Source organism: Drosophila willistoni, assembly GCF_018902025.1.
Source record: "Drosophila willistoni isolate 14030-0811.24 chromosome XR unlocalized genomic scaffold, UCI_dwil_1.1 Seg41, whole genome shotgun sequence".
NCBI lineage: Eukaryota > Metazoa > Arthropoda > Insecta > Diptera > Drosophilidae > Drosophila > Drosophila willistoni.
The window spans coordinates 949,700-972,678 of NW_025814058.1; the positions used below are offsets into that span (position 1 = coordinate 949,700).

Sequence of the window (22,979 nt, forward strand, 5' to 3'; positions counted from 1 at the left end):
GTTGCACTTCTTACTTCTACTAGAACATCAACATTTCTTAGTCCTTGTTGGTATATTAAGAAAAATAGCTGTTTTTAGCTAAATCGAGGAGCACACCTTTCATAATGGCAACTCTAACGTAAGCCGTAAATAAATCGGCGGCAACATTAATTCCCAAAAGGACACACAACCAAAATGGCATGTCAATTACTTTAACTCTGCTATAAGTAATAACGTTAGGATATAGAGAAGCCCCCAAAGGTAATATATACACATTAAGAATAATCCCTGCGAATGCAAATTGATCTGCAAGCGTATACATATGTATGCAAACACAGCAGGTCCACTTTGTTAATTTATATCCTGACCACGATTATAAACAAATATTTTGTAAGACAAAAAACAGACTAGAAATTATATACTTTAATTTTATTAGTTATGGATACAATTAACGTCTGCCTGATGCTCTGCCTCGTCCGCGTCCCCGAGCTCCACCACGTCCACGAGCTCCTCTTCCCCTTCCGCGATTTCCAACACGTCCGCTTTCCTTTTTTTTGGTCTTGGATTTCGGGGTGTCATCAATGAGCAGCGTTTCTAATGGCAAGCTATCCGGTAATATGAAGTAGCGTACATTGTTACCACGAATGCTTAGAGATTCCAAGTGCACTGGATCTCTGTTTCTTATAGTCATTCTGACACTTTTGAGATGAGTGTTCATGGCTACATCCACACCAGTAATAGTTCCATGGATTTGAGTTCCATTTTTTAATTCAATAGTCACAGTTTCGTGGCTAAGCTTCATCAGAAATCTGCAATATAAATTGTATTTGTTTAATGCCAAAAGCCGACAATAGAGCACACGAATGTGCGTACATATGTGAAATATGTTCTAACATATCTGTCGCTTATAATAACTCACCTTACTAATTTCATTTTGTTTGTTTTTCTTTAAAGAGAAGACGTTTGATTTGTAAACCGGCAAAAAAAATTTGTTTTCATTTGACGAAAACGTTTTCGGCAGCGTTACGGTAGCACCCCTATTTAATGTTTGACATATGCGAGCGTCAGAGGAAATTCATCAACAATCGGATGAAAATTTGTTTCGATTGTGGAACGCTTGGTAAGGAACAAAATACATTTTTTACCTCATCATGAAATTATTAAATATAAATTTTAACAAAAGTAGACTTGTCGAAACTAAAGGGAGAAATTCGAATACCACGTTTGTTTTTCTATTTTTTTATTTAAATAATTTAGCGTTATTTGGTCTGCTTATGGCTGGTAATGTGGCGCCATTGTAAATTAATTATTATATTTTTATAAGTGCTTGGCAAAACTTGTTAGTTATGTTTCAGCTTTTTATATAGCCAAGTTTTTTTTTTAAGATTGAATTGAGAAATACATTTTTATGGTTTATTATTATGTCCTAAATAATTTATTGCAAATGCCTATTAATATTTAAATAAGTAAAACATAATGCCTATTAATACATTTGTTTTACATATTTAAATATCCAAAATAGTATAAACAAATTGGGAAGTTTAATTTAAGTTTAATTTAGTATAATATACATTTTTTGAAGTTAGAAATAAATATTTATTTTGTTGCACATGTCAAATAAGAATAAAACGGTTACTACGTTAGTAAAATTTGGTACGATTCACATCTACGTGGAAACTGGTTCTTTGGTTAAAGAACCGTGAACGTGATCTAGTTCAATTGTTTGTTAGTTAAAGTACGTCTAACCACCCTTAAAATTGTTGTATTGATTGTGTTTTATTCAAGTATTTTCATAGCATTTAAATTGGATTTAAAATGATTTTGTTCAGTTTAAGATAAGTTTGAGACGACAAGGAAATTATATGTACATAACTAGAAATGTACATATGTATGAACGTACATTTGTGAAATGTGTAATTTTGCTACAGGTAATAAAAATACACAATTTTATGTATATGTGTATACGTATAATTGCATATATAAGACATATACATACATAAAAATATACACTAATAAATCCTTGCTTTCTAATAGCATATACATATATCAAGAATTACACATTGTTGTACGAATGTACATATGTGCATAAGAATACATACATACATACATACATCCATACATACGAATGTATGTAAACATACGAAACGTGCAATTTGTTATGTATGTATATATATAGATACAGTACATTATGTACATACATATATGAACGGACATAAAAAAGTATGTACTTACCTGCATGTACATACTATATATGCCTGCGTGTGTGTTTGTGTGTGTGTGTGCGTGTATGTATGTAAGAACGCTAGGACGGACATTCAGCAAAATTTAAAAACATTAAAACTAAAAAAAAAATAACTGGTTGTTACTCCAAGGGTCAAAGGCTCGGTACATATGTATGTATACATATGTATGTATGTATATGTACATCATACAGATATTATAGCATAATTTAGACCGGTTATGGATATTGACAACACCTATTTTGTATTCCCCAATTCCCAGATTTGCGAAAATATTTGTAATTACACAAATATATCTGTGCATTTACGGTCTACAAAATTGCATTGTTTCCAATAATAATAAAAAGGTGAACAGCTGTAGTTAATTAGTTGTTATATATATATTTGCCTGTATATTCTATATATTTTGATAATTAAGTATAGGTAGATATATGTGAATATCTCCTACTTAAACCTGAACTTAAATATATATGTATATAAAATATCTATAAAATATATTTATATGATTAAGCTGATATATACTCCTTTATATGTATGTATTTAGTCATACCCGAGTCTCCTGATGAGCCGGGTAACTAAAGAAACAAAAATGTATTATTCTCGTAGTATGAATAATAGTGATTTATTAAGAGGGGCCTTTGATCGCTCTCGAAAGATCTTATTGTTATATTTAAAATGTCTCAATATCATATATTCATTGCTTATATGTACATTTAGTTGTAGTATATAAAAGGCAATCCAAGATTCATCCATCTAGCATTCATAAACTGTGTCAAGTTATCCAAGACTATCAACTGATCTGTAAAAACAGTTCTACATAGAGCTTGAATTAAAGTTTCAACGTGTTTCTCATTTATACACAAATTTGTTTCATCCTTTTAATAGTTATCGATCGATCTATGTCTTTGAGGCAAATTTTGAAAACGTCTGTGTATTATCGCAAAAGTCAAATGATTAATCTTACGCGATTGCTCTGAAATTTAAGAACCTTCTGCTTGATTTTTGAATGATCGCTGGGTAGGGCAGGATAGGACAGAATCAAAGATAAAGTCCTGACTATTTATGTTATTGTCCAGCAAAGTCTAGCGGCTAAACTGTAGACAAAGCATTTAAAAATCAACTTTCAAAGGTTTTTTTGAATTAGTTTAAATGTTATCGCATTCTTAGGACTTTTTTTTAGTAAGTTTCTTGATAGTATTCAAAATTGATATTTCTATTCATGGTGATTCAGAGAAAATAGAATTTGCAAAAGGAAGTTGTCTATCGAAAATGGGGATCCTTTAGAAGGAACAGTTTCTGTTTAATTTGACTATCGAATATCGAGATCCAAATCAGTTAAAGATAATGAGTTCTCAAGTAGGATTGAATTTTATTTTAAACCAGTATAAGAATTAGAAACCTAAAGAAATGTCCTCCGATAGTAAGCAATTTAATCAATAACGGCTGGCCTATCAAAATTGAAAAGAAAATTAACTATTATTTGTGCATTTTGTGGATTTGTTTGTAGGATTGCTGAGAAACTAATGCAACTATAGCTTGCTGAAATCTAACGATCTTGTTGTACGAATTAACCGAAAAACTAATAATACTTGTTCTCTCTAATGATTATGCTAACTTCAATTATCGAGAAGATGATTTATTCTCTTAACTTTGCAATGAAGTATTTTCTTCAAATATATTTTAATGTTGATGTGTTACACTTTGTCAAAACAATACCAATCTATTTAATGTAGAGTCCTAAAGGATCTCTCTTCGAAAATCTCCAATTCGGGCCAAAATTATTTTTCGAAAGTCAAATTATCATTTATAAATTGTTTTTTTTTTTTTTGTTTTTTAAAAATACTGGTAAATAAAAAATGGAGTGCCCGTGTTGAGAATATGAAAATATATTTTATATATTAATATTCATATTTTTTGTCATGTGGTTTCGCTGAAAGAAAGTGAAAAAGGAAACTATATGTGATGTTGGCAACTCTGTGCCATTGGGCAACCCTATTTATTTGAATTACAAATCATTACTGTATACAGAAAAATAGGGCTAACTCAATAATCATCATGTGTAGAGAACTTTTTTGTGCGCATGCGTATAAACCAAACGTTTTGTCCTTTGGTACACATCACAGTTAAAACATAGAAGAGAGTATTAATAAAGTTTTTCTAACGCATTAAATAAATGAATCTTTTTGATTATTCGATACAAATATTGCACAATATTCCATACATATCTTAAAATATAATGCAATAATATTTTATATCAAAATATTGATTTTGATGTTTTTTTGTCTAGACATGAATATTCAGTCAAGTGTGTAATTTCAAGTTGAAGCACTGAAAATAATACAAAAATAATAATAATAAATAAATAATAAAACCAACAAATTAAAAACTACAAAGTTAATCAATATAATAAATCTCAATTTGTAGTAAAAATCAAAACAAAAAAGTAGTAAGAAGTGAAAAAGAAAAAAAGAAAAAAAAAAATATGGGCTGCTTAAGTAGTAAAGACCGTTTAACTAAAGAGGATATGGAGTTTTTAAAAACCCACACCCGATATGATGAAGCAACTATTAAAGAATGGTACAAGGGATTCAAGGTGAGTACACATCATTTACCCAACTAACTGAGGGTTAATAATTTATATAATAATGTATGCCTCTTTTCTCTTATGGTATCTCCTTTTTTGGTATAGCAAGACTGCCCCAATGGGCGTTTAACACCAGCAAAGTTTGTTGATATGTATAAAATGTTCTTTCCATCTGGAAATGCGGAAGAATTTTGCGACCATGTATTTCGTACATTTGACATGGATAAAAATGGCTACATTGACTTTAAGGTAAATTTCGAAATTGGCTCACCCAATCGCCTCCCTCCCGCCCCCATTTTTTTCATTTTCTCCTTCTTTCTTTTTTTTTTTTCCTCTTCTGTTTGTTCTCTTTTTGCACCTAGTTTAACAATCAATACACATGCACAGGATCTTTTCAGTTCAAGAAACAACAAAGACAAAAAAAGAAGAAGAAAACAAAAATATTAATTACAATATAAATATTAGATGGAAAATAATTTGTTATACGTAAGGAGCAGCAGTAAATATAAATAATAAATAGACAAACACACACACACACATTGATAATAATACCCACCGAATGGACTCCGGGGCAGGATTTACGTCGAATGTGTGGCATGTGGTGAAGAAGTTAGTTACTTGTATTAACAATTGCGCAAAGTACAATTACGAACATATATATACCCTAACAAAAAAAAATAAGTATTCCAGCTTTTGTAGCTCTCTCCCATTCTCTCTTTCTCTCTCTCTCTCTCCCCTTGAGAAAACAATTTCCACATGTACATACATATATATATAAATATTAATTATTAATGAAGACAAATGTTAGTATATTTTCTGCATAACATGAAACCGGCCGAATGCTCTTACAAAAAGAGAAAAGGATTTACTTCAATATGTTTCTAACATTTTAGCAAGATTGAATAGACTTGGGTTTTGTAAAAAAAAAAAAAAATAAATTTTATACATACAAATATAAATAGAACAAAGAAATCTATTAAATTTCGGCAAAAATATTTTGATTGGCCAGACAATGAGGCAGGCAATTTATGTACATATATCTCGTATATAAGTATAGACTTTTGTTTTTTAGCTCTTGGCAGCCAAAACACAGTTTTATGTACTTTTCCACACACGCACTACTTGCCAAAATTTTAATGAAATTGGCCGATCGAATTGCATGCTTTTGTTGAAAATCACTTCAACTGGTATAAACAAGAATCCAGCAGTAATTGCCATGTAAAAACTGCTTTTCAACCAAAAGTAATTAGAAACTATTGAATTACTCTTTGTAAAAGTTTTCCTTAGAATGTTTATTTAAGAATATGAGAAGAAAAAAATAATTCATGAGTTTATTTTATCATTTGCTTACTCATTTTTCAATGTTGATATAAACACAAAACTGAACTCTATCTCAATTTGTTATACATTTCCTTGGTGATTAATTTATTTATATGAATTCTCTCATTGCAGGAATTTTTACTCGCAATAGATGTTACATCAAGCGGAACACCAGAGGAAAAACTAAAATGGGCTTTCCGAATGTATGATGTTGATGGCAATGGCGTGATAGACATTCAAGAAATGACTAAAATTGTCCAGGTACTCGCTATAATATATTCAATCTCTATAGAAAGGATTCTCCGCTAGACAAGAATGGGATTTTTCAAAGATGTTTCTATAAATTTGATCCATTGGAATATATGACAATATATACAAAATGAAGCTCTGGCAAACAAACGCCAAAAAGCGTGTGTGAACATTTATCTTGAATATTATCGAAACAAGTTGTTTTCAATGAATTTTACTTAATGTATCTTGAATAATATTCATGATAAAGACTTTAATTTACTTTAAAAGTAATGAGAGAACAAACTAATAATAGATTTGTATAAATGAAACGCTTACGCTATCTATAGAAAGCGATTGCCTTCTTTTTAAAGCTTAAAGTACAGAAAATGATATATGTAGTCATAACTAATACTAATCAAAAGCTTTAATCGTACTAAGTTAATGCGTGGCTTATTATACATTCTTGGCTGGATCAATGCATGATTGCCATTCTTTCTTTCTCTCTCTATTATGCTTAATAGTCTTCTCTCTTTAAAATGTTTATCGTTTTTTATGTTGAATTGATAGATTATTTCTTTTTACAGGCAATTTACGATATGCTAGGTGCATGCTCATCTAATCGTCCAGCTGATTCTGCAGAAGAGCGAGCAAAAAATATTTTTGCTAAAATGGATGAAAATAATGATGGTCAATTAACTCAAGATGAATTTTTAAAAGGATGTTTGCAGGATGAAGAGTTGTCTAAAATGTTGGCACCATAAATCATTATATCCTATAATATGTGTGTATTTGATGAAATCAGTAATAAAATGTATAAATATTTAATTTATATTTCTTACATTAAAATTAAAGTAATATAAAAATTTATTTCTGAAATTATTTTGAAATTCAACAAAAACAAAATAAGTTACTGGGCTTATATATATCGTATAAATGCAAAAACTTATCAACGATCTGCTATGTAGTGCAATATTTTATTTCATTATATATAATAATTTTAATTAAATCAAGAAAACTAATGGCAGACGACCCCCATCAAATGATATTGGGGCACTCCATGAGTTTAAATAATATTAAGAAACTTGTTTTCTAGACATATTTATATTTCGAAAAAAGCGAATAGAGAGCAAGAGTATTTCTTTAAGTCTCGAAACTTTTTCAGAATTTTGTGTGTATTTATATATATTTGCTTCAAAAGATAATGGCGTTAATGCTTAATCTTGTTAGTTTTAGGCTGTGTTAAACAATTGAAACATTATTTCACACAAGTTGCCGGTTATCCATACATACATACATAATACATACATGCAAACATACATACATATTTACATACATATATATACAATATTCTGTGTCTCACATGCCTTAAAGGTTCGCTTAATCATCTAGTTTGTGTGTGTTCAAGTAAGTAAACGTGAATCCCGCCTCCTCCTCTAACTATTTATAGTTAAACCTATCAAGTGTGGAGCAAAAAGGATCACGTTTACACTATAATCTTCTTAAACTGTATTTTTTGAATTTGTTAACCAAGTTGTTCGAATGAATATATGTATTCCGAAATGGTTATTCAATTAGCGTGTATAAATATAAACAAATTTTAATTCTCATGTTTCAATATCAATTTGTATTTCAAGATATATATAATGCCATCAAATTGCAAAAATGGGAAAGCAAAATAGTAAACTAAAACCTGAAGTTTTGGAGGACTTAAAGCAAAATACTGAGTTCACAGGTAACGTGCCAGCCCCTCCCACCGCCCCCACACCCACACCCATCTCTCTATCTCTCTCTCTCACACTATCTACATAAAAATTTGTTGTATGTAATATCACATTTTGATTCTTTTATTATACAATATACGTTATTTCACTATCCTTGATAGTTAGAATTACGTTTTGTTAAAACCTTTCATTTAACTTTCCCCATAGCTAATGGAACAGTTTATTGACAATTTGTTCATTTATTTGCATTTCCCATTTATTCTTTGTTTTATATACACAATTTTTGTTCATTTTGAAAGTAGTTTCATCTGAGTCCTATAACATTTACAACTAAATCAAAATATTTATCTACTAAATATGTTGAAAACTTTTTTATTGGTCATATTTAAAGATCATTTCTATGTTATTAATATTAATTTATTTCAAAGTGAGAGAGAGCTTACTAGAAAATTCTCTAATTCTCTAATTTTTCATATAAATATTATGGGTTGATAGTATAAATTGCTATTTGTATACAATTTGATTTCTATAAGGTGCAAAATTTATTTAACGTATTTGTTTTTTAACAGAATTGCATTCTGTTTTAGCTTGTTTTTTGTTTTTATGTAATAGTTGTGTTACTTTGTTGTTTGTTTCATTTGTTTTGGTCAGCAAATTTATTGTTGGTTGAGATGGCAATATTGTGGTAATTTACATAAATGCTGCTTTAGTATTCAAATTTAATTATTGTGGCTTTATAATAACAGACTATGGCCAGAGTCCAGCTCCTGTGGTTTCAGACAATTCCGGTTATAGTCGGTTCCCCATGACATTTGGAGTTTTTATCCTCCTCTCTTTCAATTAATCAAAGAACAACAGTTTTAGTTGAAAACACTTTTTAATTTTAGATATTTAGTCCTATATGTATCTATTAGAGTATGTAATTTTGCCATAAATTTAATATATTAATCAATATGTATTATTTTTCAGTTTAGTTCATCAAATAAAAGATCAAATTTCTAAAAACCAATTCGCAAACAACTTTTTCTGTCTGATTCTATTTCAGACGCTGAAATTCAGGAATGGTATAAAGGTTTTCTCAAAGATTGTCCAAGCGGTCACTTGTCGGTGGAGGAATTCAAGAAGATATATGGAAACTTCTTTCCATATGGCGATGCGAGTAAGGTAATTTGTAATCTGTGAAGACTGCTATGATTTAAAGAGCATATATTAATATGTTTTCTTTTGTTTTCCCTTTTTTAGTTTGCGGAACATGTATTTAGAACCTTTGACGCAAATGGCGATGGCACAATCGACTTTAGAGAATTTCTATGCGCCTTAAGTGTAACATCACGTGGAAAACTGGAGCAGAAACTAAAATGGGCATTTTCAATGTACGATTTAGATGGAAACGGATACATATCTAGACAGGAAATGCTTGAAATCGTAACAGTATGTATACGTTTCCTTGCTATGGCATATATAAGCTATATACATATATTTCATTTATCTGCTTTCAGGCAATATATAAAATGGTTGGTTCAGTAATGAAAATGCCGGAAGACGAAAGCACTCCTGAAAAAAGGACGGATAAAATCTTTCGTCAGATGGATAGAAACAAAGATGGAAAACTAAGTTTGGAAGAATTTATAGAAGGGGCGAAAAGTGACCCTTCGATAGTTCGGCTATTACAGTGTGATCCGCAAACACATTAATTTAAATACTACTTAAAAACAAGCAATAATCATTTAAACATGAATAAAGCAATTGCGATTGTTTAATTGAAATAATTATACATAATTATTTTTAACAATAAATAAATTCTTAATATTAATTATAGATTGTATCTCCACATATTTATTAATTACAGAAAGGCTTAACAAAACTTTAAACAGTTTGTGCTTTACTTGTCTCTTTCTTTTTGTGTTGTTTGACAATTTGTTTTAAAATTCATTTAGTTTGTTTATTCCAGAGAATTTGATTGTGTTTGATTTGTTGTTTCACTGACTAAAAACTAAAAGAGCTATCCTCTTGACAGGCCCTATCTTTATGTGGGCGGCATATCATGAACTGATGACAGATTTATTTGTTTAAATAAATCAGTCAAAAGAAGAAATTAATTAACTTTTTACTGATGGTTTGTCGTGATTTACAAGGATCTATGTAAAGGGCATTAAAGTAAGTATTACGCATATGAAATATTGAAAATCAAATAGTTAATCTCAGAATTATGTCATATAACACATAAATGAGAGCGAGATGGCACGAGAAATACTTTTTATATGTATTTTTTTTATTGAGCATTTTCTATTATAACAACTCTCGGTAATACAACTAGTAACAAAGGCTATGGCATCCTTTGGATGCCTCAACATGCAAGGAAATCTAATCAATAATTATAATTGCCATTGCTCACGTTAGCCAACATGCGAATACGGGCAACAATGACGGCGTAATGACTGGGCCATATTACGTAATGGTAATGGAGTTAAAGGAGAATTAAATCTGGATATACTGAAGGAATAGAAAAGTATTCAATGCTTACATATACATATTTCGAAAAGTTTATTGTTTTTGGCCCCCTTTTAATTTTAGACCTTCCACCATTCCGAATCATTTTCAAATCCAAATGTATTTTGTGAATTGAAAATTCAACTTTTTGCTGTGTAAAAGGTAATAGTTTTGATGGCTAATAAAGTGATTTGATTTATTTATTTGTTAAGAAAGCGAGAGCAGATTTCTTTCCATTCCAAAAATTTATTCGGAACCAAAAACGAGAGCAAAAATATATATTTACAATGTTTTATGCTATGTCGAGATGTGAATTGTATTGATTTTCCAAAATTCGAATATCTTTCGTATTTAAACATATTGCTTTTCGTAAAAATACTCGATGCATTTGAGAATTCTTGATAAATAATAGGATGTGATTTTAAGTCAGGTAAAAAGTCCAGTATATTGCCAAATCGGACTACTGTTTGGCAATTGAAACTCTATAATTTTATAGCACCTATAGCCCACACAATTTATTGAAAATCGTTAAATATGCATATACGACTATTTTTTAAAATTTTTTAAAAATGGAAGGTTGCCGGCCTAAAAGAAGCTTAAAAATGATTTGGAAAATTGGTTTAACACCCAACAGAAACGTATTTTCCAGATTTTCCTTTTTTACTTGAATCTGCAATTATTAAGATAAGCTATGTTTTTATTTGATATGTACAGATGACAAGAAGATGATTTGAGTCTTTTTCTAGTAATATTTGTGGATCTCAATATAATAAAGACAATAATCTGTTATCTGATATGTTTCTTAATATTTTTTCAAATTCTCAAAATTTAAACGTTATGATTTTGTAAGATCTTGTTAAATTTATGGAGAATTTATTAAAAATACAATGTGTTTTCGGATTATTTTTGAAGTAAAAGTTTAATGTTTGTTCTAGATTTCGACCTGTTTTGAAGTTTATCAAAACTAAAAGTTTAATATTATTCGAATTGTTTTTATAGGAAAAATTCTCGGAGTTTGCTAATAATAAAGAAGTTACAAAATAGTTTATATTTGAGTTTTCGTTCTATAAAGGTATATTGAATAATTTTTAAAAATAATGGTTTTTGTTTTTGTGGAGTATTTTTCAAAATTGAAAAGTTTTTAATTTTTATGAAGTTTTTATATTAATTTCATTATAATTATCCTTATGGATTTCGGCAGCAATTTATGCAGAAATTTAAACGCTGTATTATAATTAAAAATTTTATTGATTAAAGTTTATTATAAACTTTACTTTTAAAAAAATTTTGAAGCCTAAAATACTCGATACGGTGGATCCCAGATAAAACATCCTAAAGGTGATTGACCCCAAAAAGAGGGTGAAATAAAGAAACATATGTACATTTTACAGAGAAACAATGTAAAAGTTACGTACCAATTGTATGTAATTGACGCAGAACCATAATAACTTTTCAATGTGAACTTAATTGTGTGGTTGTGAGGGTATGGTCATACATGGATATGTATGCCTATATATGAACAATATAGGCAGACACATACATTGAAATTTTCAGTTTCGTGGTAATTTATTAAGGTTTTGTTTTTTTTTATTGATATTTAGTGCCCTTTTTCTGTTTATGTGGTTCGAGTCTTGCATCAGGCGAAGCGCAACAATATTTTAAAAACTATTAATAATAATGAGTAAACTTTGCATAAATGCATTGCCAAAGGCGCACAAATATTTGAAAAACAAATACCCCATAACTCGTATGTATAATAAACTATTGTGTAGTAAACAATTGATTTATATAATTATTTGGTTTTTTAGAGCTACATCGCAGCAATGTGTGCGCATACTCTACGCTCAAGGAACCCAAGGAGCCAATTGTGAAAACAAAAGAGATACCTGGACCGAAATCAATTGAACTTAAAAATAAACTGAACGCTGTTCAGGTGAGTGTTATTAATCTACAATACATAAACAATAGTAACAGTTATCACGAATACACATACACACACAAATGTGAGGTGATTGCCAGGGTCTCAATGTTTGTGAGTGCATTTATTGCATAACGTAGATAAAAGTGAACAGTAAATTGTACATACATACATACATACATACATAAGTACATATCCTTTGAGGGAGCATCCACTTAAAGGTCCAATTAGAATCAATTACATACTCTCTCCCGCCACATTGGAAATGGAACGTTTAAGTGGGAGCTCAGCACCAATTTGAGGCGAAATGTCATATTAAAGTCGCCAAAATTTATATAACAATCAAAAGGATGCGTCTCCGAACTAAATAAATTATATAAAACCACCTCTCCCTAGGTGCGCATAGAGAGAATTACAAATCAGTTTAGTTTATGGGGTCATGACCTTGATTTCAATTGAAGCAAATGGGACCTGTTGATATCAATTAACCATATACACACTATACATATATATTTATATATACTTATATATCTAGAGTACCGGTACCGTACAATTTTTCGCCGATTATGAGAAATCAACTGGAAATTATGTTTGCGATGTGGATGGAAATCTTTTACTGGATGTTTATACCCAAATATCGTCAGTTCCTTTGGGTTACAATCATCCAAATCTCTTAAATGTGTTCAAAAATGAGAATAATTTGAAAAGTAAGTAAAGCCAACTTTGTCTAAATGTGAAAATCCTTAAAATTTGATTACTTTTTCACAGCCCTAATTAATAGACCGGCATTGGGTGTATTTCCTGGTAAGGAATGGCCAGAAAAACTTCATTCGGTTTTAAAAAATATTGCGCCAAAGGGATTGAATAAAATAACAACCATGATGTGCGGGTCATGTTCGAATGAAAATGCCTACAAAAGCATCTTTATTTGGTAGGTCTATGACGAAATGTAATCAGAACTTTCCATTTACCGATTTCTAATGGTCTTTCAGGTATCAAAATAAGATGAGGGGAAATGTTGGCTTCACCGAAAATGAGATGAATTCGTGCATGATTAATATGCCCCCAGGAGCACCGAAACTAAGCATCCTTTCGTTCAAGGGTGCTTTCCACGGACGTACTCTGGGAGCATTGTCCACGACACATTCGAAGTATATACATAAACTGGATGTTCCATCGTTCGATTGGCCCATAGCTTCGTTTCCCCAATACAAGTATCCTTTGGATGAAAATGTGGCAGAAAACAAACGAGAGGATGAGAAGTGTCTAGCCGAAGTACAAGATCTGATTGAGCAATACAAGAAGAAGGATATACCCGTAGCTGGTGTTGTTGTGGAGCCAATCCAGAGTGAGGGCGGCGATAACGAAGGCTCACCAGAATTCTTCCGAGCCCTGCAAGGTATTTGCAAAAAGAATGGTGTTGCCCTTTTGATTGATGAGGTCCAGACAGGCGGCGGTAGCACTGGAAAGTTTTGGTGCCATGAGCACTTCAACTTTGAGCATCCGCCAGATGTTGTCACATTCAGCAAGAAATTGCAACTGGGCGGTTATTTCCACAATGATGATTTCGCACCGAACGAACCTTATCGCATTTTCAACACCTGGATGGGAGATCCGGGTAAAATATTGCTTTTGGAGGAAATAATCAATGTCATAAATGCGGAAAAACTCTTGGAAAATGTCAATAAGGCTGGTCCAGTATTGAAATCGGGTCTATTGAGTTTGGAAAAAGAATTCCCCAATATCCTAAACTCCACTCGGGGTCGTGGCACATTCTTAGCCGTTAATTGTGCCAATTCCAAAGTTAGAGATTCCATAGTTACTAAATTAAAGCAGAAGGGTATTCAGACAGGCGGCTGTGGGGACATCGCAATCCGTTTTCGTCCAGCTTTAATTTTCAAAGAATATCATGCCAATATTGTTTTGGATCGCTTGAGAAGTGTTTTGCAATCTTTTTAATCCAATAATTGCCCGTTAATGAATGTGCTCTGATTATTAAATAATAAAAATATATATTAATGCATTGAAAAATAATAAATACTGGCAATTTGCTTTATTAATTGTGGGCCAAATATATATGTATGCATAACAGACACTTGGTAAGTGAATAAGTAAATGACTTTTTTCGTTTTTTGGGCAATATCGGAGCAAAGACTTGGAAGTGTAGTTAACAATTTATGCATATTTATTTAGGTGTATTGGGAACATTTAGAAATTAATGTTTTGTACATTATATATAGAATATTAAAAACCTAAAGTTTGAAGCCCTTAATTTCTATTATATTCCAATATTTGGATTGCAATCCAAATATTATTCAAGGTCATCTATAATGCCATTTCCAGAACTCTCTAGAATATTGGCTGTGCTCTCTGCTTGGCGTGAACCAAGACCAGCCTGTCCATCGTTTGCCTCAGCAGCCCGATTACCGAATTCCTGCATTTTGATGATCAACATGGCAAATACTTGGGCCGGTAAAGATGATTGAAGGACTTGTAAAAGACGTGCCGGCTGACCGCATACAACGATTGCGTTTGCTAAATGCTCCACACCGCTCTCGAAATCTCCACGAGCTATTAGTGTTTCGCCCAATTGAATCTCCTGAAGGAAATAGCTGCAAGAACAAACCAAAGTGATTATATTAATGTGACTCGAAAAAGCAAAACAAATTTTGTATGAATGGATTAATCTAATAGGAACACTGTGAAATGCAATTAGACCAACGTAGTTTATGTTTATGTTGATACCAGGCAGAAGCGGAGAGGTAACTACTCGAAATTTCTAATAACAACAATGAGATAACACTTTGAACACAAAGCAAGGCATGGAAAATCGTCTGCTTAGTGTCGCCGTGTTGATGCTGTGGATTGTATGTACATGCATATATGCACGTATATACAAACATTGTGTCACAACAATTCGGTCTGTTATCTATGTATGCACGATTTTGGTGGAGTCATCCAACACATATGTATGTACAAATGCCAGGCCTGACACCAGACCGTTTGGACAAGGCTTTTTGCCCCACAATTGTTCGTAAATACACGAGCACGTGTAAACTTTCATTATATAACCAAATTCTAAGGAAATTCATACCGTTCGATAGCTTCATGGTCATTCAAATTTGGCATTCCTGGTTTAGCTGACCCAGTCTTACGATTGCGGCGACGACCTAAGAAATATATGTGGTTATGGATAAAAAGTTTACATGAAAATATACTAAATAATACTTACGCTCGCGAACTTTCTTCTTGTATTCCGGATCATCGCGACGCTTCTTGTCAAAATATATGCAATAACCTATGAACAAGGTTCCAGCTACCCCAGCTGCAATCCCAATTGCAGTTTTATTCATAGCAATAGTAATAATCTCCGGTGACTATGTACTATGTGCTGTGTACTTTTATAATATAATTATATTTTCGATAAATTTTTCTATTTGACAATGTGATGAAAAATCGATAGATCAAATTTTTGTTCAGGTTTCATGATGAGTTTTCGATTATTTAGAAACAAGAAAAAAGGAACAAAAAAGTACCAACTATAGAGTGCGCCAGTTTGCGTCTTCTGTGGCGACACTGAAATTACCTCTATCTATCGTTTCTCAAAAAATGACTAAGGTCTGAGTCGAACCAGTGCTGTTTAATAACTGCTAATGCAGTATGATGATGGGGCTCGGTTAATAAGAAATCAGAGTGCTTTTTATGTCGTTTCCCAATCCTAATGTGAATTATTAGTATTATTTTATTGTTTAACACTGGATCTCTTCTTGTCAACTTGTCAAGACGCTTGGTCCTTTTTATTCCCCAGCAGGCATACTTTTAGAATTTGTCCATTAATCGACTTTTTAAAACATATAGAAAACTGTTTACGATTTTCAAAGATCATATATTTCAAGAACTTTAGCCATTTCTTTTTGTTGTTCAGGAAAAGTAATAATAATTTTAATGCAAAAAACAGTTGCACTCTTTAAAAATTGTAGTCAGATAATTATGTCCTTAAAATTATGGTTAGGTTTGAGTAATTCTCCATACAGGGCGCCAGCGGACTATTTCTTATTTACGACATTCGAATGTCCTTTTATTTAAATGGGTTTTATTGTCACATGCATAAGTCCTTAAAATTATGGTCCAGTTGGCTTAAAGATATCCTTCACGCAGGGCGCCAGTGGACATTTTTGATTTACGATATTCGAAAGTTTTTTTTATGCAAATGACTTTCAAAAATTGTATGCAGTAAACGGGTATGCAAATAAGAACAATATAGTTTAAATACTGCAGAAGCAATTCATTTTTTGTATGGAAGGAATCGTGGCAGGAAAACTTGAATATCCTTGGTCTGCTTTAATGTTTAAATTAAATTGGTTAGCTTCGCTTCATAAATCATCTTCTATATGTTCTATCAGGGAATTGAAGCTAACCTTTTATAAAAATGTTTGAGAAATGTTTGTTCTTGTCTTGCAGTTAATTTAGCGCTGTTGAACAAAAAATACAAATAAAATAAACTAATTGAACACCCTTTAATATGTTTAATGGACGACAGCTTAGCAGATTTTATTAGGCCCAATCATCAAATATTCATAGGTTAATCTAACATATTACGAAAATATTGTATAACTTGAGTATAGATATCTGACTCATAACCCATCAAGACAGCATCATATTCGCAATCAAACTCTAGCATCAATATTGGCTTAACGCTGCGCGAGGGCATAGGGGTAATCTTGTGGTTTAACTTCAAAGCGCTCATAACTTTAAGAGCTCTTTGTTTTACGTCAGGATAATTTTTATCACTAGAACGATCAAGGATCTCAAAGGCAGCTAATTTGAGATCCTGGGGAAAGTTCTTGAAATAATTGTGACGATCACACAGCAGCATATCACCCGATTTGGGTTTTTTTTGTGGTTGGATTAATTTTTTGTATGTTTCAAATGCATCACATCCCTCGGATTCTTCATCTTCTGCGGTGCCAATGGGGACCAGTTTTACACCGTTAGATTTGGGTAGCTTATCTGCATCCTTGGAAACCACACTCAAAATTGCAGAAGCCGCCCGCTGGTGTGCTTCCTTTTTCTTATCTGAAATGCCATAACGTTTAATTGATGCCAGTGTACAGCATGCCACGAATTTGGGAGCATTTGGATTTCGGCTTTTTTCAACCATTTCAAAAATCGGGGACGGCATATCATGGCTGTTACAAAAATCCCACAACTCCTTAAACATATTCCGATTAGGATCAATGAGTTCATTAGATTCACCTTTATCTTCAATTTTCACTAGATCCCCGCATTCAGGTAGTTCGTCCAGTTTTCGCAATAAATTGAACGCGGCCACTTCCCTGGCATCATCCTTTGAGCCTCCTGATGAAAAGTTTAATAAGCAAAGCAATCCTTGGCCAAGTTAATTCAAAGTGTCCTTACCGCTTCCATTGGCCTCCATATCCAATAAAGTTACTTTGCAATTAAAGCTGCTCTCCTCACCTTTAGAGTAATTAAATTCCAAACGACCGCAGTTAATTTTCCTGCAAAATTCTAACAGATCTGTCATTGGCTTTCTAAGATCCATAGTTACAGATTTTTTTATTTACTTTTTATTTTCTTCTTAGCTTCTGTAAGGTTAGTTTAGCTCTGTTGAATTAATTTAATTTTAGTTTCTTCAAGTTGATGCAAAAGGCCTACTTGGATAGTCAAGTTGAAAAGATTCAATTGTCAAGTGTCAACTGTCAACTGTCAATTGTCAAACTCCCCGGCACAGTGGCTCCACTAATTGATGATGGGGCTCGGTTAATAAGAAATCAGAGTGCTTTTTATGTCGTTTCCCAATCCTAATGTGAATTATTAGTATTATTTTATTGTTTAACAATGGATCTCTTCTTGTCAACTTGTCAAGACGCTTGGTCCTTTTTATTCCCCAGCAGGCATACTTTTAGAATTTGTCCATTAATCGACTTTTTAAAACATATAGAAAACTGTTTACGATTTTCGAAGATCATATATTTCAAGAACTTTAGCCATTTCTTTTTGTTGTTCAGGAAAAGTAATAATAATTTTAATGCAAAAAACAGTTGCACTCTTTAAAAATTGTAGTCAGATTATTATGTCCTTAAAATTATGGTTAGGTTTGAGTAATTCTCCATACAGGGCGCCAGCGGACTATTTCTTATTTACGACATTCGTATGTCCTTTTATTTAAGTGGGTTTTATTGTATGGTGTCCTACAATAGGGAATTTTAGCCACATCCATAAGTCCTTAAAATTATGGTCCAGTTGGCTTAAAGATATCCTTCACGCAGGGCGCCAGTGGACATTTTTGATTTACGATATTCGAAAGTTTTTTTTATGCAAATGACTTTCAAAAATTGTATGCAGTAAACGGGTATGCAAATAAGAACAATATAGTTTAAATACTGCAGAAGCAATTCATTTTTTGTATGGAAGGAATCGTGGCAGGAAAACTTGAATATCCTTGGTCTGCTTTAATGTTTAAATTAAATTGGTTAGCTTCGCTTCATAAATCATCTTCTATATGTTCTATGAAGGAATTGAAGCTAACCTTTTATAAAAATGTTTGAGAAATGTTTGTTCTTGTCTTGCATTTAGCACTGTTGAACAAAGAAACAAATAAAATAAACTAATTGAACACCCTTTAATATGTTTAAGGGAGGACAGCTTAGCAGATTTTATTAGGCCCAATCATCAAATATTCATAGGTTAATCTAACATATCACGAAAATATTGTATAACTTGAGTATAGATATCTGACTCATAACCGCTCAAGACAGCATCATATTCGCAATCAAACTCTAGCATCAATATTGGCTTAACGCTGCGCGAGGGCATAGGGGTAATCTTGTGGTTTAACTTCAAAGCGCTCATAACTTTAAGAGCTCTTTGTTTTACGTCAGGATAATTTTTATCATTAGAACGATCAAGGATCTCAAAGGCAGCTAATTTGAGATCCTGGGGAAAGTTCTTGAAAAAATTGTGACGATCACACAGTAGCATCTCACCCGATTTGGGTTTGGTTTTTGGTTGGATTAATTTTTTGTATGTTTCAAATGCATCACGTCCCTCGGATTCTTCATCTTCTGCGGTGCCAATGGGAACCAGTTTTACACCGTTAGATTCGGATAGCTTTTCTGCATCCTTGGAAACCACACTCAAAATTGCAGAGGCGGCCTTCTGGTGTGCTTCCTTTTTCTTATCTGAAATGCCATAACGTTTAATTGATGCCAGTGTACAGCAAGCCACGAATTTGGGAGCATTCGGATTTCGGTTTTGTTCCACCATTTCGAAAACCGGATACGGCATATCATGGCTCTTACAAAAATCGCACAACTCCTTAAACATATCCCGATTAGGATCGATGAGTTCATTAGATTCACCTGTATCATTAATTTTCGCTAGATCCCCGCATTCAGGTAGTTCGTCCAGTTTTCCTGATGAAAAGTTTAATAAGCAAAGCAATCCTTGGCCAAGTTAATTCAAAGTGTCCTTACCTTTTCCATTGGCCTCCATATTTAATAAAGTTACTTTGCAATTAAAGCTGCTCTCCTCACCTTTAGAGTAATTAAATTCCAAACGACCGCAGTTGATTTTCCTGCAAAATTCTAACAGATCTTACAGATTTTTTTATTTACTTTTTATTTTCTTCTTAGCTTCTGTAAGGTTAGTTCAGCTCTGGTGAATTAATTTAATTTTAGTTTCTTCAAGTTAATGCAATAGGCCTACTTGGATTGTCAAGTTGAAAAGATTCAATTGTCAAGTGTCAACTGTCAACTGTCAATTGTCAAACTCCCCGGCACAGTGGCTCCACTAATTGATGATGGGGCTCGGTTAATAAGAAATCAGAGTGCTTTTTATGTCGTTTCCCAATCCTAATGTGAATTATTAGTATTATTTTATTGTTTAACAATGGATCTCTTCTTGTCAACTTGTCAAGACGCTTGGTCCTTTTTATTCCCCAGCAGGCATACTTTTAGAATTTGTCCATTAATCGACTTTTTAAAACATATAGAAAACTGTTTACGATTTTCGAAGATCATATATTTCAAGAACTTTAGCCATTTCTTTTTGTTGTTCAGGAAAAGTAATAATAATTTTAATGCAAAAAACAGTTGCACTCTTTAAAAATTGTAGTCAGATTATTATGTCCTTAAAATTATGGTTAGGTTTGAGTAATTCTCCATACAGGGCGCCAGCGGACTATTTCTTATTTACGACATTCGAATGTCCTTTTATTTAAATGGGTTTTATTGTATTGTGTCCTACAATAGGGAATTTTAGCCACATCCATAAGTCCTTAAAATTATGGTCTAATCGGCTTAAAGATATCCTTCACGCAGGGCGCCAGTGGACATTTTTGATTTACGATATTCGAAAGTTTTTTTTATGCAAATGACTTTCCCTGAAATGTCTCTTTTCATTGCAGTATTCAAGTTCTATCTAATTGTTGACTTATTTGATTTGCAATTAGATAGAGAGACGAATGAAATGTTGAAGGAAGTTTCCGTCGAATTTGACACTCGAATAACGAAAAAAAACTGAAAGTCGAAAATAAAATTCAAAATATACAAATTTCTTCTCAATTTAGAACCTTTCAAAAATTATAACTATCCATATAAACAGTAGTTTTTTGTCTATATAAGAATTAGAAATCTTATATAAATCTATATAATATAAAGGAATCAAATTAGTCAACTGCTCAGGTTTAATAAAGAAAATTTGACTGAAACCGACAATTTGATGTATTTCCATATATCCTGAAAGGATATTTTTGGCATTAACAGCACCCGATACACCCACCAATTTATAAGCTGCTGAATTCAGCAGAGGGGAAAACTGTTATTATGATAGCGTTTGATTTTACCGTTACATTAACAATCAACTTGTGAATCTTATCATTTTTAAGCCCATTTCTAAGTAAACTCCCTTTAAAACCAAAGGACATGAAATATGCAGTTCTTTGATAGTTTGAAAGATGTCTTGAATTTTTACTTTGGTTGAGAAAATGTTACATATTTTACCATCTGTGCTTAGCCTTACATTAGTTGTTATATTTTTTAAAGAAATTTATCTATACTTAAACAAATACAAAGTACATTTTGAATGCCTTTTGAAATTTTGGAGTCTGCTTTGGTGATTTAGCGACTTAATCCAACTCCACTAAGGCCAACATCATTTCATTAAGTGGATGTAGCTGCAACTTTAACACTGGAGAAGGATGTGTTAACAGTAAAAAATATACCGTTATTTCCCCAGGCAACAGACGGAGGTCCTTCGGTCGACGTTCGACACGCACTTTCAGTTGGATTCAATATTTTAGGTTTGCCAATGGTTCGAAGTAAAGTTGAATGGAATGAACCCAGCAGTAGGATTTCTGTTCTCGTTGAACGCGGTTTAAATTAGTTTGCATCGCGTGACGGTTATATCAAGCATGTTGAGGAATTTCTATTGAATAAATAGTAAAAAAAAGTATGCTCTGTTGTCAATTATATGCTTGAATATTTGGAAATAGTCGAACATGCGAAACAATACATTACCATACATCTGAATTGCGTCTAAGAACCGCCGCAGTTACGCAAAACAAAATAAAATGTTTTTTTTTTCTCTCTTATTTTTTATTCTATGAGTGCGCTAAATTAGAAGCTGAATCATTAGAAGGAATCCAGTGAAAGCGATTTTTAAATGATAAATTAACAAAATTATATAATAAATGCATATGAAATCGGCAATGTGAAATACTTGTGAGAAATATATGTTAAGTGCCGAATGGAATAGGAAAATGAATGTTTAAGTGTTGTGCAAACCAAAATAGAATGATTTCCTCTGGTTTTCTTTTTCCAAACACCAAGCTTGAAACTTTATTCAACTGAAATTCATTTGTTTTGCCATATTCGGCGGCATGGCAAAGGTTTGATTAAAAAGGACTTTTGTTTCAGCGTGAAGAGGAGTAGGAGAATGAGAAAATGTAGTAAATTTCAAGACGTGCTTGAATAATAGTGTGCTTTTCTTAAATAATTATCAAAATCGTAAGCAAGCAAATTTTAACTGCTTTGTCCTTTGGTTTTTTTTTTGTTTTATGAAAGTGAAAAGCCAAACATCTCTAGACATTGGTCTATAAAAGGGATTTTATGAATTTATTTGACTGCTCATTGTTCCGGTTCTAGAAACTCTATCACGGCCAAAATAACAAAGATATGCCGTGTCACTGAGTTCTATTTCCATACCAACACCCTGACACCCCAAATAGGGAACGTTTTGTTTCATCATCCTTAAGTTAAAGGACGTTTGTACATATCTATGTATACATATGTATATCAAAAATTGTATGCAGTAAACGGGTATGCAAATAAGAACAATATAGTTTAAATACTGCAGAAGCAATTCATTTTTTGTATGGAAGGAATCGTGGCAGGAAAATTTGAATATCCTTGGTCTGCTTTAATGTTTAAATTAAATTGGTTATCTTCGCTTCATAAATCATCTTCTATATGTTC

The 22,979-nt window shown here is 32.2% G+C and overlaps 7 protein-coding genes across 13 annotated transcripts; 3 read left to right on the top strand and 4 right to left on the bottom strand.

Moving 5' to 3' along the window:
* Positions 1-393: 393 nt before the first annotated feature.
* LOC6642964 (probable small nuclear ribonucleoprotein Sm D1) lies at positions 394-1,069 on the bottom strand. The gene is made up of 2 exons (XM_002065783.4): positions 899-1,069; positions 394-788 (listed from the first exon to the last, which is right to left on the bottom strand). Exons 1-2 carry the CDS (start codon positions 910-912, stop codon positions 428-430), a joined length of 375 nt encoding a protein of 124 aa, XP_002065819.1. The 5' UTR covers positions 913-1,069; the 3' UTR covers positions 394-427.
* Positions 1,070-1,841: 772 nt separating this feature from the next.
* Positions 1,842-7,183, top strand: LOC6642965 (neuronal calcium sensor 2). Of its 3 annotated transcripts, none has more exons than XM_002065784.4 (4): positions 4,507-4,812; positions 4,909-5,052; positions 6,256-6,384; positions 6,939-7,183. In XM_002065784.4, exons 1-4 carry the CDS (start codon positions 4,702-4,704, stop codon positions 7,113-7,115), a joined length of 561 nt encoding a protein of 186 aa, XP_002065820.1. In that variant the 5' UTR covers positions 4,507-4,701; the 3' UTR covers positions 7,116-7,183. The 3 variants fall into 3 exon arrangements, with proteins under 3 accessions (XP_046868221.1, XP_002065820.1, XP_015033764.1); XM_015178278.3 differs by having other exon boundaries at positions 4,731-4,812; positions 4,913-5,052; XM_047012265.1 differs by lacking the exons at positions 4,507-4,812; positions 4,909-5,052 and adding an exon at positions 1,842-1,907.
* Positions 1,845-9,841, top strand: LOC6642966 (neurocalcin homolog). The gene is made up of 5 exons (XM_002065785.4): positions 1,845-1,907; positions 7,989-8,086; positions 9,121-9,239; positions 9,318-9,506; positions 9,575-9,841. The coding sequence occupies exons 2-5, from the start codon at positions 8,017-8,019 to the stop codon at positions 9,767-9,769; spliced, it is 573 nt and encodes a 190-aa protein (XP_002065821.1). The 5' UTR covers positions 1,845-1,907; positions 7,989-8,016; the 3' UTR covers positions 9,770-9,841.
* A 2,264-nt stretch (positions 9,842-12,105) lies between these two features.
* Positions 12,106-14,517, top strand: LOC6642939 (4-aminobutyrate aminotransferase, mitochondrial). The gene is made up of 5 exons (XM_002065786.4): positions 12,106-12,312; positions 12,374-12,498; positions 13,019-13,190; positions 13,252-13,414; positions 13,476-14,517. Exons 1-5 carry the CDS (start codon positions 12,243-12,245, stop codon positions 14,440-14,442), a joined length of 1,497 nt encoding a protein of 498 aa, XP_002065822.2. The 5' UTR covers positions 12,106-12,242; the 3' UTR covers positions 14,443-14,517.
* Positions 14,518-14,645: 128 nt separating this feature from the next.
* LOC6642940 (mitochondrial import receptor subunit TOM20 homolog) lies at positions 14,646-15,897 on the bottom strand. The gene is made up of 3 exons (XM_002065787.4): positions 15,716-15,897; positions 15,578-15,653; positions 14,646-15,095 (listed from the first exon to the last, which is right to left on the bottom strand). Exons 1-3 carry the CDS (start codon positions 15,834-15,836, stop codon positions 14,795-14,797), a joined length of 498 nt encoding a protein of 165 aa, XP_002065823.1. The 5' UTR covers positions 15,837-15,897; the 3' UTR covers positions 14,646-14,794.
* A 1,111-nt stretch (positions 15,898-17,008) lies between these two features.
* LOC111518709 lies at positions 17,009-18,140 on the bottom strand. Of its 4 annotated transcripts, none has more exons than XM_023176191.2 (3): positions 17,902-18,140; positions 17,740-17,841; positions 17,009-17,672 (listed from the first exon to the last, which is right to left on the bottom strand). In XM_023176191.2, the coding sequence occupies exons 1-3, from the start codon at positions 18,044-18,046 to the stop codon at positions 17,515-17,517; spliced, it is 405 nt and encodes a 134-aa protein (XP_023031959.2). In that variant the 5' UTR covers positions 18,047-18,140; the 3' UTR covers positions 17,009-17,514. The 4 variants fall into 4 exon arrangements, with proteins under 4 accessions (XP_023031959.2, XP_023031958.2, XP_046868218.1 ...); XM_023176190.2 differs by having other exon boundaries at positions 17,009-17,559; positions 17,902-18,122; XM_047012262.1 differs by having other exon boundaries at positions 17,009-17,841; positions 17,902-18,012; positions 18,069-18,119.
* A 994-nt stretch (positions 18,141-19,134) lies between these two features.
* LOC6642942 lies at positions 19,135-20,194 on the bottom strand. 2 transcript variants are annotated; one of them, XM_023176188.2, is made up of 3 exons: positions 19,980-20,193; positions 19,866-19,919; positions 19,135-19,685 (listed from the first exon to the last, which is right to left on the bottom strand). In XM_023176188.2, exons 1-3 carry the CDS (start codon positions 19,996-19,998, stop codon positions 19,192-19,194), a joined length of 567 nt encoding a protein of 188 aa, XP_023031956.1. In that variant the 5' UTR covers positions 19,999-20,193; the 3' UTR covers positions 19,135-19,191. The 2 variants fall into 2 exon arrangements, with proteins under 2 accessions (XP_023031956.1, XP_002065825.3); XM_002065789.4 differs by having other exon boundaries at positions 19,135-19,919; positions 19,980-20,194.
* Between the last annotated feature and the right edge of the window lie 2,785 nt (positions 20,195-22,979).